The sequence below is a fragment of the Lepus europaeus genome, chromosome 18, assembly GCF_033115175.1.
Source record: "Lepus europaeus isolate LE1 chromosome 18, mLepTim1.pri, whole genome shotgun sequence".
Classification (NCBI taxonomy): domain Eukaryota; kingdom Metazoa; phylum Chordata; class Mammalia; order Lagomorpha; family Leporidae; genus Lepus; species Lepus europaeus.
In genome coordinates, this window is record NC_084844.1 from 52465850 (window position 1) to 52483644 (window position 17795).

The following is a 17795-nucleotide window of genomic DNA, read 5'->3' on the forward strand; positions in this document are numbered from 1 at the left end:
TCATTCTTTTTCTTGGATTATGGGATTGTGGAAATGGATACATGTTTCAATGTTGGCCCCAACGATATAGCCAGTTACATCAAAGTTGATCCGAATAAATTTGCCCTGGAAACAAAGAGAAAAATGAAAATAAGTCAGGACACAGAGGATAGGAACACTATAATAAGATACTAAGACAATGTGCCCTGCCAAGTATCCATACGAATTGGGCACAAGGTCAACATTATACATTGCTTCAAATAAAAAGAAAAGAAAACCATCAATAAATTTAAAAAATAGCAATAGGATAGGCTACTTTCCTGGACTGTAACAGCTAAAATTATAAATTATTAATAAAAGTAATGAAAACCCCAGCATTCAAAAATTTAAAAAAACTTTTCTAAATAATTCGAGACATGAGAGATTTTAATAGCTTTAAAGGAGTACTACATCCAGCTTTCTCATGATAGATGTGAAAATCTGAGTAATATTACACAATTTCCTAGGAAACAAGAAATCCAGTCAAGCAAGAGAAAAGTTGGACACAGCGTAATCGTAAAAACAATGAAAAAATATTACTCCTTTAAAAATGTTGACTTGATCATACGAAACAGTTTTATGCATTTGTAAGGACTAGCTCATGTCTTTACTATATGATTATGTTCATGAAAGAGAAAACAGCCATTATCTCATAGCTATCATAACACAAACACCAAACTGGCAAAGTAACACCAAAAAAGGAAAAGCAAGCCAAATCAAATATAGTCACTTCTTTCTTACAAATATGGACAGAAAAGACCAGATTGGAGATTTTGCAGAATGAAGAGACATCAGCAGCGATGGGGGCTGCTATTTTCTAGGACTGATCCTAGCGAGCCAGCACTATTATTCACACATGAGTCCAGACAGGAGTCACAGGCTGGGAAAGACCTGGGGCAGGAGCAGCAAGGCCGAGGAAGAGCACCACGGCTAGAGGACTCATGCTACTTGGTTTCAGAAAGCTGCCAGTGCAACAGTACAGCATGTTACTGATTCAAGGCTGGAGACACAAGTCAACGGAACAGAATCCAGAAGCAGACCATGCACACATGACCACGTCGATGGATTGTCAGCAAAAGGCCATGGCAATTTAATGGGGACAGACGGGTCTTTAAAGTGAACCTACAGCTTTACTTCACATTGTATACAAAAACGAACTCAAAGTAGCTTACAGATCCAAATGTGCGGACTAAAAAGTGTAAAACTTCTCAAACAGGAGAAAATCTTTATGATCTTAAGTTAGATAAAGATTTCTTAGATACAATGCAAACAGCATGAACCATAAAATTTAAAAATTGATAAGATGGAGGGCCAGCACTGTGGTGTAGCGGGTAAAGCTGCTGCCTGCAGTGCCGGCATCCCATATGGGCACTGGTTCGAGTCCTGGCTCCTCCTCTTCCAATCCAGCTCTCTGCTATGGCCTGGGAAAGTAGTAGAAGACGGCCTAAGTGCTTGGGCCCCTGCAACCACATGCGAGAACCGGAAGAAGCTCCTGGTTCCTGGCTTCGGATCGGCACAGCTCCAGCTATTGCGGCCAATTGGGGAGTGAACCAGCGGATGGAAGACCTCTCTCTCTCTCTGCTTCTCCTCTCTCTGTGTAACTCTGACTTTCAAAGAAATAAAATAAGTATTAAAAAAAATTGATAAGATGGATTTCAGCAAAAATGTAAACTTCTGTTCTTCAAAAGACACCATCCAGAAAATGAAAAGAGAAGCCACAAACGTGAGAGAACATCTGTGAGACACATTACGTGATGGATTACTGCCTACAGAAAATTCTTACAGCTCAGCAGCAAAACAAACACCTAGTTTAAAAAATAGAAAAACTAGGTAAAAGACTTAAACAGACACTCATTAAGTGACTGTGGTCAATAAGAGTGGGAAAAGCTGCTCAGTATCACTAGCTATTAGGGAAATCCACATGAAGATGGCCACAGCAAGATACCACTGTGTATTCACCAGAATGGGAGAACGGTGAGAATGCAGGACAACCACACGTCTCACACAACCTTGGTGAGATGCAACATGGTACAGTACTGTGGGAAACAGTGTGCCAGTTTCTTACCCATACACAGTTACCAGATGACCCAGCAAACCCACTTCTAGGAAGTTACCCAGGAGAAATGAATGTTCATGTCCACACAGGCGAGCACCTGAATGTTTGTAACCACTTCATTATCATCAGCGCCAAATGGGAAACAACCTAAAAGCCCACCAAGTACTGAATGAATATAGGAACTGTGGTCTGTTCACACAGTGGAACCCTGCGCTGCTGGGCAACAAGAAGGAACAGTGAATGCCCCGGGTCCAGTTCTCAGTTCTGGCTCCTGACTCCAGCTTCCCACCTATTACAGACCCTATGGGGCAGCAGTGACGGCTCAAGTGACTGGCTCCCCTGACCGCTGCAGGAGATCTGGATTGTGTTCCTGGGCCCCGTCTCCGGCCTCGGCCCAGCCCTGCCTGTTGTGGGCAGGCATTTGAGGAGTAAGTTAGCAGATGGAAGCTCGCTCTCTCTCAAACAGAAGGGAGGGAGGGAGGGAGGGAGGGAGGGAGGAAGAGAGAGAGGAAGGGGAATCCTGCAACGCGCTCAACAACACAGAAGTTATGCTGCATGAAAGAAGCCTGACATAAACCACTACACTATGCACAGTAAGACGCCTTTACCTGGAATTCTGAAGAGAAGAAACCATAGGGACAGAAAACAGTTTGGTGCAGCAGTTAAGCCACTGTGTGGGATGTCTGCATATTGGAGTCCCTGGGTTCAAACCCCAGCTCCGCTGTCCATTTCAGCTTCCTGCTGGTGTGTACCTTGGGAAGTGGCAGGTGGAGACTGGGACTGAGTTCCTGGCCCAGCCCTGGCTGGTACAGGCATCTGGGGAGTGACCCAGCAGTTGGGAGACCTCTCTGTGTGTCTGTCTCTCTGCTTTTCAACTAAATAAAATAAATATATACAGAACTGTATAAACAGTGTGTTGTTTTCTCCAGTGTTTACTCCAAGTAGAACACATTAGTAGTCTGGGGATGACACCATCAGAGCTTATAAAGTGCATTTTCCTGAGAATAAACCATATTTCAACGACTGATTTTTTTCAATTAAAAAAAAGGAGGACATTTTACCAAAATCAAGAATCCATCCTATTTTTGCTTGGCATTACGAGCATTCATTAAGAACTCACTCATTTTCCCCTTGTGAAAAATCCAACCGGAGCAAGCCAAACAAGGGGAACTTGGGAGCAAAGTCCCTGGGTGCTGATTTGCTGTTGGCGAGGAGTAACGTGGTCAGCTCACGTGGCAAGTTCCAGCCCACGCACAACAGTACCCCCAGCAGCTCCTTCTAACTCTGCCTCCAGCAAGATGTCAACCTGTGGCTTCCTATCATCTCTAAGCCTTGCTCAGCTCTGGCAAACGCCCAGGGATGAGATCCCCCCGAGGTGCCACACCACTGTAGTAAGAGATGTGCATTCCACAGAGGGTCTGCTCCCAAGGCCATAAAACCCCCGAGGAGTTCAAGAAGGAGCCACGAGCACAATCCCCACAAGGAGCAAAGGCATTTGTGGCTAATGGACTCTTAGTATCTCTTACACAGCCATGTACAAAAAATGTAATTGCTCTACACAATAAACGATCAAAACAAACGGTGAAACCAGAAATATTCTGGACATGGATCTGAGTGTGAGTGTGTGCATGACAGAACAGGTGAAACTGGGACCTCCTTGCGAAGAATGGAGTCAGTCCCAACACCTACAATGTCTTCCAGCCTAGAAGCTGATCCCATGTCACTAAACTCAGTGAGATAATGATCTAAACCCCACCGGAGTCTACAACGCAAATCCTTTGTCACAAGGCTGCTTGACTACCAGTGGCGGGTGTCCTGGCAATTTTCTTCTGTGTAGAACGTGTTATTTGCAGCAGGCAAGTGGTGTAGCAGTGAGCCCTGTGGGACAACCACATCCCATATCGCAGTGCCTGGGTTTGAGTCTGGGGTCTGTTCCCGATTCTAGCTTCCTGCTAATGGGCGCCCATGTTGGAGGTGGTTCAAGTAATTAGCTACCTGCCACTCATGTGGGAGAACTAGACAGCTCCTGGCTCTGAACTGGCCCAGCCTTGGCTGTTGTAGGCATTTGAGGAAAATGAACCAGTGAATGGGGGACTCTCTTGGTCTGCCTCTCTTTCAAATTAAAAAAAAAAAAAAAAAAAAAAAAAAAAGTATATTAAAAACAGAACTTATTAATTAAAATTCACATAATAAAAATGGCAATTTGTGTGGCTGGTCAGTTTTGTTTTATGGAGGATAGAGAGTTTTGTTTGCATTTTTCGTAAATGGGAAGAAAAATTTTCCCTCTTTTTGAGACAGGCTCTTGTGAATCATAGAAATGCTACTTTTATACAAGTAACAACTACGCAAATAATGTAATTATAGCATTCAGAGCTGATGAGCTAATTTTCCCCTCTCCGGACTTAAGCTCTTTCCATCCCGGGAGAGCACGCGGGGCAGGCGCTTCTGTGCACAGCCGAGAATCTCCAGAGAACGCAGAGGAAGGGGGAGAAGGTGCACAGAAACGGGGCCATGGGAGCTGAGCACCTTAGAGTTGATCAAGTATTTCACTGGTTTCAAGCTCGGTGGTTCTTGGTTTATTTGTAAGTTCTTCACTACAAAGGGTGGTGGTGCTGGGGCCAGCAGAACACACGGTGGCCTGAGGGCACCGCAGATGGGAAAGCTCTGCCTCTCCCTCCTTGCACCCTGTCTTCTAGACAGACAGACAGATAAAAGCGTAGAATTCCTTGGCATGCTGCACCTGATCTCAGCTCTAAGCTGTACAGGAATCCACTATTTTCAAAAGACATGACATCTGGGCTAAGAGCTACTCAAAGCAGCAAATGTAGATGGTTCTCTCTCTCTCTCCTGCCAGCAGATTGTCACCTGTTGCCCCTGTATGACAGCTCATAGTTTTGCCGAAGCAAAGAAGGCCTTACTTATTCTATAGCTGTGAAACACTTTCATTTTTAGATTTGTCCTCACCAGTCAGAATGGTCAGTCTAACAATTTTTTTTTTCCATTGCTACATCATCTGTTTCCTCCTAGTAACGTCTGTACCCGTACCTGCCTTCACCTGTCCACTTGTGAAATGCATCAGATAATGTTGTGGGAGGTACACAAAGATCACACAAGATGAAAAAACACTGTCAGATGTCCTTGCAGCAAAACAGATGGTCTAGATTCTTGTGCAAGATACCGAACAAGGAAGTTCTTCCTACTAAATGACTAATTGGATGTTAATACCATGCTTCCTTTCTGTCCTTAGAAATATGTATTATTGTAGAGTTTGAGAAAATCGTGGGCTGCTATCTGAGGACTCAGTCGGAGACCCTGCTTATGGAATGAACTTCCCCGCCACCCTCAGAGCCCCCAGGGTGCTCCGTCTCTGCATTCACCTCCTCACTAAGTCTACTATCTGTGAAGCGGTTGCCTCTTTGCCTTTAGGGATAGAAAATGGAAACTTCTGGATTTCAACTACGTTCACTGGAATCTAAAAGGAGACTATAAAGTTGGCTCTAGCCTTTTTTCCATACTTTCTGGTATTATTTTGGGTGATATCGTCAGCAAACTAAAGGATGACACAATAGTTACTGCAGCCTCCTCTAGGCAATTCCATTCTTGTAATCCTTTTTAAAAGCATAGTTGGGAAAAAATGCTATGTAATGATGAACAGATTCCTAGGGCGATGAAAGAGTAATATGCTTTAAGATGAAGTGGAATGCATAAAATCTCTTCTCTGTCTATCAATAATTAAAGAGTGAAGAAAAAAGATTACTCATATTCCACACTATATATCTTAGGTTCAGGTGATAATTACAAGAGGGAATGAATTTTATTCTATTTTTAAAATGAGTATATTTTGTCTTTGTTCCTTGGAAGAACCCTAGGAGAGAATCAAGATATAAAAATGATTAGTCCTAAGTATTAGTTCTACCTAGGACTGTTTAAAAAAAAAACAAAAAACAAAAAACAAAAAACACCTCAGAGACTACAATTGGATCCTGATGTTATATTGAGGGTTGAAAGTCTATATAAATTTTAAACAGCTGAATTATCTATACAATACTGAGTTAATTAGAAAGTGCTATTTTAAGAGACAGAAGTCACAAGACAGTGTTATTACTCCACGGCTACAAGAATATACTGCCAGCAAACTGCTGGAACAAATACTTTCTCAAACTTCTCATTTTAACACGGCAAAAAGTTAATCAAAATCATATGGTATCACCTAATTCTTACCTAAGAAAATATTTTACTTTTGAAAATCTGTTATATCCACTAATAAAAACTTTCAGCTTTCACCAACGTGTCTGTTTAGTTTCTTTATGATGTATGTATCCACATAGTCTTTAAGCTTTCAACTCTTTATACTAGTTGCTATTCTTTTGTCTGTACCACTTTGGTTTAAATTCAAAATTCATCCAATTGAAAAAAAACCTCTTTATTTGGACGAAAAGATAAAGTTAGTGTACAGAAAACTTGGAGCTCCAGTAATTTTGAGGTTTAATCTTCAACATTTCCCATTTAGTGACTCTCTCTCCTCCCCCCTTTAAGGGAGATTATAATGGGAAAGAAGTGAGACTCAACAGCAAAAAGGAAGCAGACGGAGGTTCTGGCCTTTTGAACAGCAAAGTATACAGAAATGTCCTCAGGTAATTCAGACACGTGGTCATGTGCAAGGATAAACAAGCCAAGTCACCAACATGCAGCACTCTGCTCCCTGGGATGTCTCCCTGGCCGGCTGTCCCTTTCACAGCTGGAGGCCATACTTGCTCTAGCCATTGGTGCCAGAGCAATCTTCTGGGTACACAAAAACGCTCAGGAAGAGAGCAATAAGAGAGGACATAAAGAGACAAGGGGTGGAGCAGTAGGAGCACAGCCTGGGGAGGAGGGAGAGTAGACCCAGGCTGTCACCCACCTGCTTCCTCTCTTCATACCCTGGAACAATCCAGCATCTCTGAGAACAGCCTCTTTCGTTACTGATAATCTTGGTTATAAGCCAAAGCTCTAGAATTTATTCTGTTTTGAAAACATTTGAATGACACAAAAACCTTACAAGGTTGAACAACTCTAAGTGATGTGACATTTGTGCTCAGATATTTTACAAGGTCCAGCCAAGCACTTTGACAGCACGGTAACATTTCAGACACAGGGAAATACTTTACTGAATGTCCCACAAATGATCTCGGGTTTCAACGCTCCCCTCGCTGCTGCACACACAGGCAGGAGGAGTGTGCGGCTGTCTGGGGGCCATGCCCCGGGCTGGACAGTCACCACAGGAGCAGAATGACTGTGCTTTCTTCCGTGGGGTCATGTAGGACAGGGAATACAACCTGGGAGTTAAAAAGCCTTATACGTGCGATACTCTTTCAGAAACAAAAATCTAGAAAAATCTGGAAAACAACAAGAGTTTGATTGTCCTCTACCTTTTAAACACAGATCAAAAAATTTGGGCTGAAAATGCCTACTCCATATTTGATTTGCATAAAGGTCAGATTATGAAATTGAGAGTATTCAACCAGAATTTTACCAACAGGGGCTGGCGCTATAATTTTAATGGGTTAAGTTTTCACCTGCGACACTGGCATCCCATATGGGAACTTGTTTGAGTCCTGGCTACTCCACTTCTGATCCAGTTCCCTGCTAATGTGCCTGGGAAAGCAGTGGAAGATGGCCCAAGTGCTTGGGTCCCTGCCACCCACATTGGAGACCCGGAAGAAGCTCCTGGCTCCTGGCTTTGGCCTGGCCCAGCAGATGGAAGATCTCTATATCTCTCCATTTCTTCCTCTCTTTCTTTGTAACTCTGCCTTTCAAATAAGTAAATCTTGAAAATAAAAAAGAATTTCACCAACAAAAGTAGGGAAAAGAATGAAAACCATGACAAGGACAGTATGTACTGATTGTAATTAACACTTTTTTTTTTTTTAAGATTTATTTATTTATTTGAAAGTCAGAGTTATGCAGAGAGAGGAGAAGCAGAGAGAGAGAGGTCTTCCATCCAATGGTTCACTTCCCAACTGGCTGCAACAGCCGGAGCTGTGCCAATCCAAAGCCAGGAGCCAGGAGCTTCTTCCGGGTCTCCCACGTGGGTGCAGGGGTCTAAGGACTTGGGCCATCTTCTACTGCTTTCCCAGGCTATAGAAGAGAGCCGGATAGGAAGAGGAGCATCCAGACTAGAACCGGCGCACATATGGGGTGCTGGTGCTTCAGGCCAGGGTGTTAACCCGCTGCGCCTCAGCGCCAGCCCCAAGTTAACACATTTTGATGTCATATACTTTTTGTGTATCACGCCATGGACTAAGATTATACAACAGAAGAGTTCTGGATAGCACAGGCAATTATAATTTTCTTAAAATATAAACTGTAAGGGATTTCACTCAAAAAATGCCAGGAAAATTTGGATGTCTGGTATTTTGATAGCATGAAGGAAACAAGAATGGGGCCAGCGTTGTGGGGCAGCAGGTTAAGCTGATGCTTCAACTTTTCGGAGTGCTGTCAGGCTCCATGCTACCACACAAGGGAAAACAGTGGAAGATGGACCAAGTACTTGGGCCTCTATCACCCATGTGGGAAACCCAGATAAAGTTTCTGGCACCAGGCTTCTGCCTGTCCCAGACCTGGCTGTTGTGGCCATTTGGGGAGTGAACCAGCAGATGGAAGATCTCTATCCTTTTTTTTTCCTCTCTCTGCCTTTCAAATAAACTGATAAATAACTCTTTTTAAAAAGAAAAGAAAATCGTGTTAGTTTCAAAATTTCATTTGTTTGGAAATGGCATTTTTTCTGAACTAGCTCTGAGATGGTTACAACACATCTGTAGTAATCAAACCTAGACTGCCATTTAGCAAATTAATATGGGGCAATATGGGTTTGTTTCATGTTCTGCAAACATTTTCCTCCCTTTATAATTTGGTACCAGAAGCTGTGGTTTACTTTTAAGCACCTTGGCGTTGAGAGGGGTGTGTGTGTGAGCCTGGTTTCATTTCCACCCTGGAGACAGCCATCACCCTGAATGAGGAAACCCATCCTAGGAGTAATGAGCTAGCACTTAATCCAAAGGCCAGATGGCTACCTTAAATGCTTCGGCTCTCTTAATCTCCAGATGACACCAGAAGCTCTGTGATGAGCAAAACGAGTTTTCATGTGAGCTAAGTGGCTTTGTTACTTAGAGTGATGGATAGTGGAAATTACTGGGGAAATATGAATAGTGCTAAAGAGACACAGACAGACCCTGCCTGCTCTGGGATGAACAAGTGGACTCCAGGGAGCCCCGAGGCTGTCTGCGTGGGAGCGCCGCCAGAGGCCTGACCGTGCCAGGGCTGTGTGTTCTGACGCCCTCGCTCTTGCCTCTGTCAATCTTTCTGGGAAAGCTGTGGGCAGAGGCTCTCAGTCAACAGATTTGGGTTGCCATCAATGCACACAACCGTTTCTTTAGTGCTTGCTCGCTAACCAATAACGTGAGGGTGCAGAACTCCCACTCATGTGGCACTTGGGAACTGCCAAACCTGCTTAATGCCCATCTGAAGAGAAGAAGGTGCAAACAAGGATCTGTGCAGATAGAGAAAGCGATTCTTCCTGAAACTTTCTGAGGGAAGATGTGTCTGCTGACCTAAAACAATCATTTTGCAGTGCAAGTCCCTGTTTTAAAAGCTCCATTATGAGAGATTCATTTTACATAAATCGCCTCCATCTGGAATGCATTTTTCTTCCCCATAAACAGAGAGCTGGACTAACTGTGGACGATTATTTTCATAAGGGCAATGCTCTCCTAAAGAATCCCCTTTTAATATGAACCACATGCTGGCATCTTTGAAAGAAATGATGTTCTTCAGGAAATTAGTCGTCTGTATCAGATCAAAGAAATGGAACCAAATGGGTTCTAAAGTGGTATGGAGTTTGTAGCTTCAACTTTCGCAGTGCCAAGCGTGTGGCTTGTAAATAATGCCTGCATGGAAGTTCACCGTACACATAACTCACTTCTTTCCCAGCCCGACACCCGGCCTGCCTGTGGAGCCACTGCCTCCCACACATCTTCCACCCATGCTTCTAAAACGGGATGCTCATGTTCTCAGAACCAGCTGCCTGTGCAGCACGTAACCCTGAGCTCATCTGTACAACACCACGGCATGTCACCGAAAACTCCTGAAGGTCAAAGCCACGGCAAAGGGGAGCCCTGGGAGGCTGGAAGCTTGGTGTGGGAGAGAATCAGCACCTAATACTAGGCATTTGCATTGTAACTAACTGAATTCTGTAAATAAGCCTACTATGTACACACACGTGCAAGGCCTGGTACTAGGAATGAAGGACACAGAGGAAAACCAGGCAGACCAGGCCCCGACCCTCAAAGGTCTGATGTTCTAGCAAAGGGAGTGACAATTCAGCAGTCATTAGCTAGAGACTGTGATGACTGCTAGGAGGAAAATAAACAGGGCGTGGTGACAGCGGGGCCTGCTCAGAGCGGGTGCCAGACCAGCGAGGCAGACAGGCGCGCACAGGGAGCAACACGGGGAGACCAGATGCATAGCCTACAGGACCCCCTCCAGCCGAGCCATAGGCCGGGAACAAAAGGCTGGCCGGAGCAGGGTTCCTGGCCATGTTGTTTTCTTAGGTTGTTGCCACTGTTTTTATTCCTATCTAAGCTTAAGCAACTGGATAATCTGAGGGTATTCTTTACCAACCCGAGACACAAATGAACAAATCTGGAAGGGAAAAAGAGATTTCCATTTGGACTACATTACATGTGAGAAATCTACTGGACATCCAGAGATGTCAATTAAAGGAATACAGTCCCTGGCAAAAAATAATGAAATTGTCCAACAGATTAAAACCATATAAAATCATATAAAATTTAATTTAAAAAACCGAGGCAACACTGGTCACTTTTTTTTTTTTTTTTGACAGGCAGAGTGGACAATGAGAGAGAGAGAGACAGAGAGAAAGGTCTTCCTTTGCCGTTGGTTCATCCCGCAATGTCCGCTGAGGCCAGCGCACTGTGCTGATCTGAAGCCAGGAGCCAGGTGCTTCTCCTGGTCTCCCACGTGGGTGCAGGGCCCAAAGACTTGGGCCATCCTCCACGGCACTCCCGGGCCATAGCAGAGAGCTAGACTGGAAGAGGGGCAACTGGGACAGAATCCGGCACCCCAACTGGGACTAGAACCCAGAGTGCCGGCGCTGCAGGCAGAGGATTAGCCTATTGAGCCGTGGCGCCGGCCAATACTGGTCACTTTCAAACCCCCTGAGCAACCAGAGCACTGGCAACATTCACAGAAAAACACTGAGGGGTCCTGTCACGAAGCACTGTCGACCCAATGGGACTGGTCACTCGCTTTCCGTGAAACTCCTAACATCGACGACCTGTTTAGTGTTGTGTAGTTGATACTGTACTGTAATTGCAGAGAGCAACTGAACTATTTCTAAAAAGTAATTCAATATCCATTCAATAAAGGTGGACTCTTCAAACCCAAAGTCAACACTGTAAAGATATCTTTGTTTCTTGGTTGGGGAAATAGCTTTGTCCAAGAACATGGCCTTACTCTAAAACCTCTTTCCTATAAAGACCAGCTTTTAATATATTGACTGAGCCCTCTTGGTAATCACTTAGCCATCCATCCAGTAGTGCAGGCGGTACAGAGGTGGTATCTGCTGAAGCACGGTCTGATGAGGCAGCTGGTTCTGGTACCTTTCCTATGTGGTGTGTCACAAGGTGGCTAGAAAACAATCCAAGATCCCGTTCCTACCAGAATACAAAACAGGGTCCCACCAGAGTTACTGGTATCACCCTCTGCAATAGGAGGTGTTAAGCGAAAGTCCTGGGGCCGGTGCTGCGGTGTAGTAGGTGAAGCCACCGCCTGCAGTCCTGGCATCCCATATGGGTGCCAGTTCAAAACCTAGCTGCTCCACTTCCGATCCAGCTCTCTGCTATGGCCTGTGAAAGAAGTGGAAGATGGTCCAAGTCCTTGGGCCCCTGCACCCATATGGGAGACCTGGAAGAAGCTCCTGGCTCCTGACTTTGGATCGGCCCAGCTCCAGCTGTTGTGGGCATTTAGGGAGTGAACCAGCAGATGGAAGACCTCTCTCTCTCTCTCTGCTTCTCTGTAACTCTGCCTTTCAAATAAATAAATAAATCTTAAAAAAACAAAAAACAAAAGTGACAAGCATTAAGGAAACACACATATTTTTTTGCAAATACATTTCTGAAAGCAATTCCTTGGCCTAACAGGTATTCTGGGCGGGGTGACTCTTGGTTGTGGGGATTCTGCTATGCCTGGCAGGATGTCCATGGGCACCCCGGCCTCTACCCTTTAGGGGTCACAGCTGAACAAACAAAAATGTCTGCAGACACTTCAGCTTCCACCGGCAGCCTCCGATGAAGCACCAACCGATGTCGGGCAATGCCAGTTGTGTATTCTGCACAGGCTCATGACGGGGGTTCCTCTGAGGGTTCATGGTCGCCAGCCCCTAAGAGAGCACAGCAGCAGGGTGGCAGCTGACCCCAAGGCAGTGTCAGCAGACTGTGAGTGTGCTCTCGGCTTACTCTGGGCGGGGCGAGGAGCCAGCTGCTCCTGTACCGTGAGGACTCGCATGCAGCCCAGCAGCGAGGCCTGAAAACTGAGGAACCAAGGCCACTGCCAACAGCCAAGGGACCCAGGGCCTCCGTGTACACCGAAAGGAAGACCCTCTGGCCTTAGGCAGCCCCCAGAATTCTGTAGCTTGAGCCAACATCCTAAGGTCAGCCACAGAGATACCCTGAGCCAGAACCACCTAGCTGGGCTGCTACTGAATTCCTGCCCCACAGAAAATGTGAGATAAGAAAGGTTTTAAACCACTCGATTTGGGGCTCATTTGCTACCTAGCCATTGACAACTATTCCAGAACTTCAACTGTCCCAAACACAAAAATAATGAGTAGAAATGTATGCTGGCAGGTAGAGAAATCCTTCCCGCAGAGGAATGGGATCATGACGTTGTTCACCAAAGGACACAAATAATGGCTCAGTAGTGATTTATCTTGTCTGGGCAAACATGAGACAACCAGGCACCAAACTGCTCCTCTTGAGTGTGGCTCAGGTGAAGGGCGGGGAGGTGCAGGATAGACCAGTAGCTTGATTTATGTGGTAGAGTAAAGGATTTTCCATGAAAACACCCTTGAAAAGCTCCACGGAGTGTCACATACCAAAGCTGGGAGCTCACTGTCTCTTCCCTCCTGTCACACAGCCACTAAACACAGGGCTGTCCAGTGGCAACAGTGCAAGATTTCACCGTGGTGCAGGTTAGGGGGGCTGACCCAGGGGGCCACAGAAACCCTGCAAGGGGCTCCGTCTGTTCCAATCTTTATAAATGCAGGCAGCCAAGGCATGCTTCCTCCTGACACAGGCACACTGGCCACCCCACTTTGCACACAAAAAGCTGAAACCAATGGGACGTGACTTCAGATTTCATCTTATTTGGAATCAGTAATATTCCAAACACACAGACCCCTGGTTCCTTATGTGACGTGGGAGGCCCCTTCTTGGAGCAGGTGGTGGGCTACCCTGGGCCATCCCCCTGTCCTGTGTCGCAAACCTCAGGAGACGGGCCTTTCAAGAGGGGATCAGGTTCACACAAAGTTGTTACAGTGGCCCTAACCAGATACAAATGGTGCCCTGAGGAGAGGGGACTGAGACATGGACGAGCACACAGGGAAGGCCACGAAGAGACAGGAGGAGCAGGAAGCCACTTGCAAAGGGAAGAGAACTCAGAAGAAACCAAACCTGCCAGAACCGTTATCTCTGACACTCAGGGAAATTAATGCCCGTTGTTTAAGTCCCCTGGCCTGCGACACTTGCTTACGGCCGCGGGCAAACTCGTGCCGAGGGTGTTCAGGTTACCTCTGGGCTTGATGAGCCTGACACTGGTCCCCTCTGCTTGTCAAGGAGCACTTCACATTCTCAGTTAAAAAAGGAACATCACCATGGGGGCAGAGTCCTGGACACGCATCAGCCTGGAAGTAAGCGATGCCTGAAGATCCTCTCCTACCAACGATGAAGCAAAGGGCTACAGAACCTTGGGGACTGTAAGGCTGGGCAAAGGAAGTGCTGAAGGGATGAACCACGGGTTCAGAGAGGCTGGCCACTAACGTGTGGACTGCCAGCAGCTGCAGTGGGGAGCACGTGTCACTGAGGTCACAGTGATGTAGCCAACACTGCATTTAGACCCAGGCAGATGGAGCGGGGGAAGCAGAGCTCTCAAGGAAGTAAGAGTTAAGAGCAGTTTTTAAAGAGAAGTAGTAGCAGTAACAAAGGCTCTTCATGTCCCTATCCCACGGATACAGCAAGACAGGAAAAAAATATCTGCCATATGTGATATCAACTTTGATGAACATTTACCGTGCTAAGTACTTAGAGTGCACAGCAGGGAATCCGAACACCACATTAACACCCCCAGAGAGAAGAAGCAGGCTCCCAGAGGTTACGTAATTACATATCCACACAGCAATGCACACGTATTTAACTATGGAAATCTATGTAATAAAACAATTAAAATTACTTTCACATGGCTTTGTTTCTCCATAAGTAGCTACTATACAATTTAAAATGACATGATTTATATTACATTTCCATAGGAAAGCATAATTCTTAACATCTAGGAATAAAAGTAATTCATTTGCTTTGTCATAGTAAGACATTTAACTAGAAATTGGAGGAATTAAAAAGGTTCTGATGTTTCCAACTTACAAAGCGAGATGAGTTGTCATTTTTCACAGTCTTCGCATTTCCAAAGGATTCCAGAATTGGATTTGCTTGTAAAAGCTGCCGTTCAAGTTCTCCCTAGAAGACATTAGACACCACACACACACACACACACACACAAAGATGCATGTTAATCCTATGTCTTCATTCCAGTCTACAGGGAGAAAACAGAACAAAACAAAAAAACCCAAATGACTATCCTGCCTCTTGCCCCGAGTTCTTCACTCTGCTGTGCCCAGGAACTTTGCTGGCTTCTTATTCCTGGTTACGAGAATAAGCTCTGCTAGAGGAAAAAACTAGCACCTATAAAGAGGTCACAAGGAAAAGAAAATGTCACGTGGAACAGAAAAGATAAACTCAGACATGGGGCATGGGAAGTGGGCAGAGTTTAGGGTAGCTGTGGCGGAGCTGTCAAGACGCTGGTTCGAATCTCGGCTATTCTACTTCTAATTCAGGTTCCTGCTAATTCAAACCCTGGGAGACAACAGATGGCTCAAGTACTTGGGTCCTGGCCACGCAGGTAGGAGACCCAGACTGAGTTCCAGCTCCTGGCTTCAGCCTGGACCAGTCCTGGCAGTTGCAGATATATGGGGAGTGGGTTAGTGGATGGAAGATCTCTGTGTCTTTGCCTTTCAAATTAAAAACGAAAATAATGTAAATTTTTTTTTTTGGACAGGCAGAGTTAAGAGAGAGAGAGAGAGAAAGGTCTTCCTTTTCCATTGGTTCACCCCTCAAATGGCCGCTATGGCCAGCGCACTGTGCTGATTTGAAGCCAGGAACCAGGTGCTTCCTCCTGGTCTCCCATGCAGGTGCAGGGGCCCAGGCACTTGGGCCATCCTCCACTGCCTTCCTGGGCCACAGCAGAGAGCTGGACTAGAAGAGGAGCGACCGGGACCGAATCCGGCACTCCAACTGGAACCCGGGGTGCCAGGTTATTTTGAAAATAAAACAAAACAAACTGGCTTTCATAAAATGCAATGGCACAACACCCAATTAACATACTAGGGGCCAGCACTGTGGCACAGCAGGTTAAGCCACTATCTGCAGCACCGGCATCCCAGATAGTCACAGGATCTTGTCCTGGCTGCTCCTCTTTTGATCCAGCTCCCTGCTAATGGCCTGGGGCAGTAGTGGAAGATGGCCCACATCTCTGGGCCCCTGCACCCATGTGAGAAACCTGGAAGAAGCTCCTGGCTCCTACTTTCAGAATGGCACAGCTACAGCTGTTGCGGCCATTTGGGGAGTGAACCAGCAGATGGAAGATCTCTCTCTCTCTGACACTCTTACTCTAACTTTGCCTTCCAGACAAATCTTAAAAACAAAAACAAAAACAAAAACAAGCTTCTGGCTTCTGGTCATCGTGGCCATTTAGGGAGTGAACTAGCAGATGGAAGAGCCCTCTTTGTCTCTCCTTCCTTTCTCTTTGTAACTCTGCCTTTCAAATAAATAAATAAATAATTTTTTTTTTTTTAAGAACACAGTAATACTTCTGGTAATCTTTACTGTTGTGTTCAAATATTTAAGGCAGCTAATTTAATAATTACCACTGCACTCATAAAGGATGTTCCATTTTCACAAGGGGCTTTGCGTAATTCCCAATGATGGAAACTGAACAGCAGCATCACCTCCACTTTCAGAGAATGACAAAGAGGATGATGCCACTGACAGGCTCAGACTCAGAGAGCTGGGTGGGGGACATCTGGTCTAATGGGTATAATGTATGCTAACAATAAAGTCAGTATCTTTATTTATTTATTTTTTTTTTTTGACAGGCAGAGTGGACAGTGAGAGAGAGAGAGAAAGGTCTTCCTTTTGCCGTTGGTTCACCCTCCAATGGCCGCCGCGGTAGCGCGCTGCGGCCGGCGCACCGCGCTGATCCGACGGCAGGAGCCAGGTGCTTCTCCTGGTCTCCCATGGGGTGCAGGACCCAAGCACTTGGGCCATCCTCCACTGCACTCCCTAGCCACAGCAGAGAGCTGGCCTGGAAGAGGGGCAACCGGGACAGGATCGGTGCCCCAACCGGGACTAGAACCCGGTGTGCCGGCGCTGCAAGGCGGAGGATTAGCCTAGTGAGCCACAGCGCCGGCCAGTATCTTTATTTTTATGCAAATCAGGCTACAAAATAGATCTCCCGTACAGTAGACACTGAAGTACATCTGCAGCACAAGAGACAGCGCAATGAGAATGCCCGACGCCGTTCCTGGCCAGGGAGAGCCACAGAAAGCCATAGACACTGGTGCTGTGCTTCTGGAATGTAATTTCAGAATTATCTTTTATGACTCAAATAAATCTTCTTTTTCCAAACACGAATCCTACCCCTATATTTTAAAAGACCCACAATATTCTAGACCTAAAGAAAATAAATTTTTAAAAAATGTGATTCCCTAAGCAAAACAAGATGATTCTCTAGCAAATGTGATTCTCTAAGCAAAACAAGGATGACTGTGAAGAACCTCACGTAAGAATGTGAAATGTGGTGGAACACTTTACCACCATCAAATCCAAACACACGCACAAACGCGGGCCTCACATGCAGCCACAGTGTCCAGGCCTGGGCTGGATGCCACCACAGCCGAGAGGCTGGGCCCATGACACACGCTCCTGAGCCTTCCCTGTATTGTCCAACAGCAATCTAAAAGTGTGCTCACAGGAGGGCGTTTGGCTTAGTGATGAAGACGGCCCCTGGGACACCAGGGGGCCAGGGTTTGCGCCTCGGCCCTTCTCCTGAGTCCAGCTTCCTGCTTAGCAGGTGGTGGCTCAAGTACCTGGGTCCCTGCCACTCACATGGGAGACCTGGACTGAGTTTCAGGCTCCTGGCTTTTACCTGGTCCAGTCCTGTCTGGTAATGGGCATTTGGCAAACCAGTGGATAGGAGAGCTCTGTCTTCCTGTCTTTCAAATAAAACAATTCATTAAAAACAAAAATGAAATTAAACTGTGTTCAACTGCTACCGGTCAGGGACCAGTCCTGTCAAGAACCTTGATGTGGGCTGGTGCTAAGCCTCTGCCTGTGGC

The 17795-nt window shown here is 45.8% G+C and overlaps 1 protein-coding gene across 2 annotated transcripts in view; it reads right to left on the reverse strand.

The window, feature by feature from the left end:
* MYH10 (myosin heavy chain 10) overlaps positions 1-17795 on the reverse strand; it is a 144744-nt gene that overhangs the window by 62758 nt on the left and 64191 nt on the right. For both annotated transcript variants that reach the window (XM_062215692.1, XM_062215691.1), the window contains exons 6-7: positions 14767-14859; positions 42-105 (exon numbers count right to left, since the gene is read on the reverse strand). In XM_062215692.1, the coding sequence (XP_062071676.1) occupies positions 42-105; positions 14767-14859 (157 nt within the window). The remainder of the gene's footprint in view (positions 1-41; positions 106-14766; positions 14860-17795) is intronic.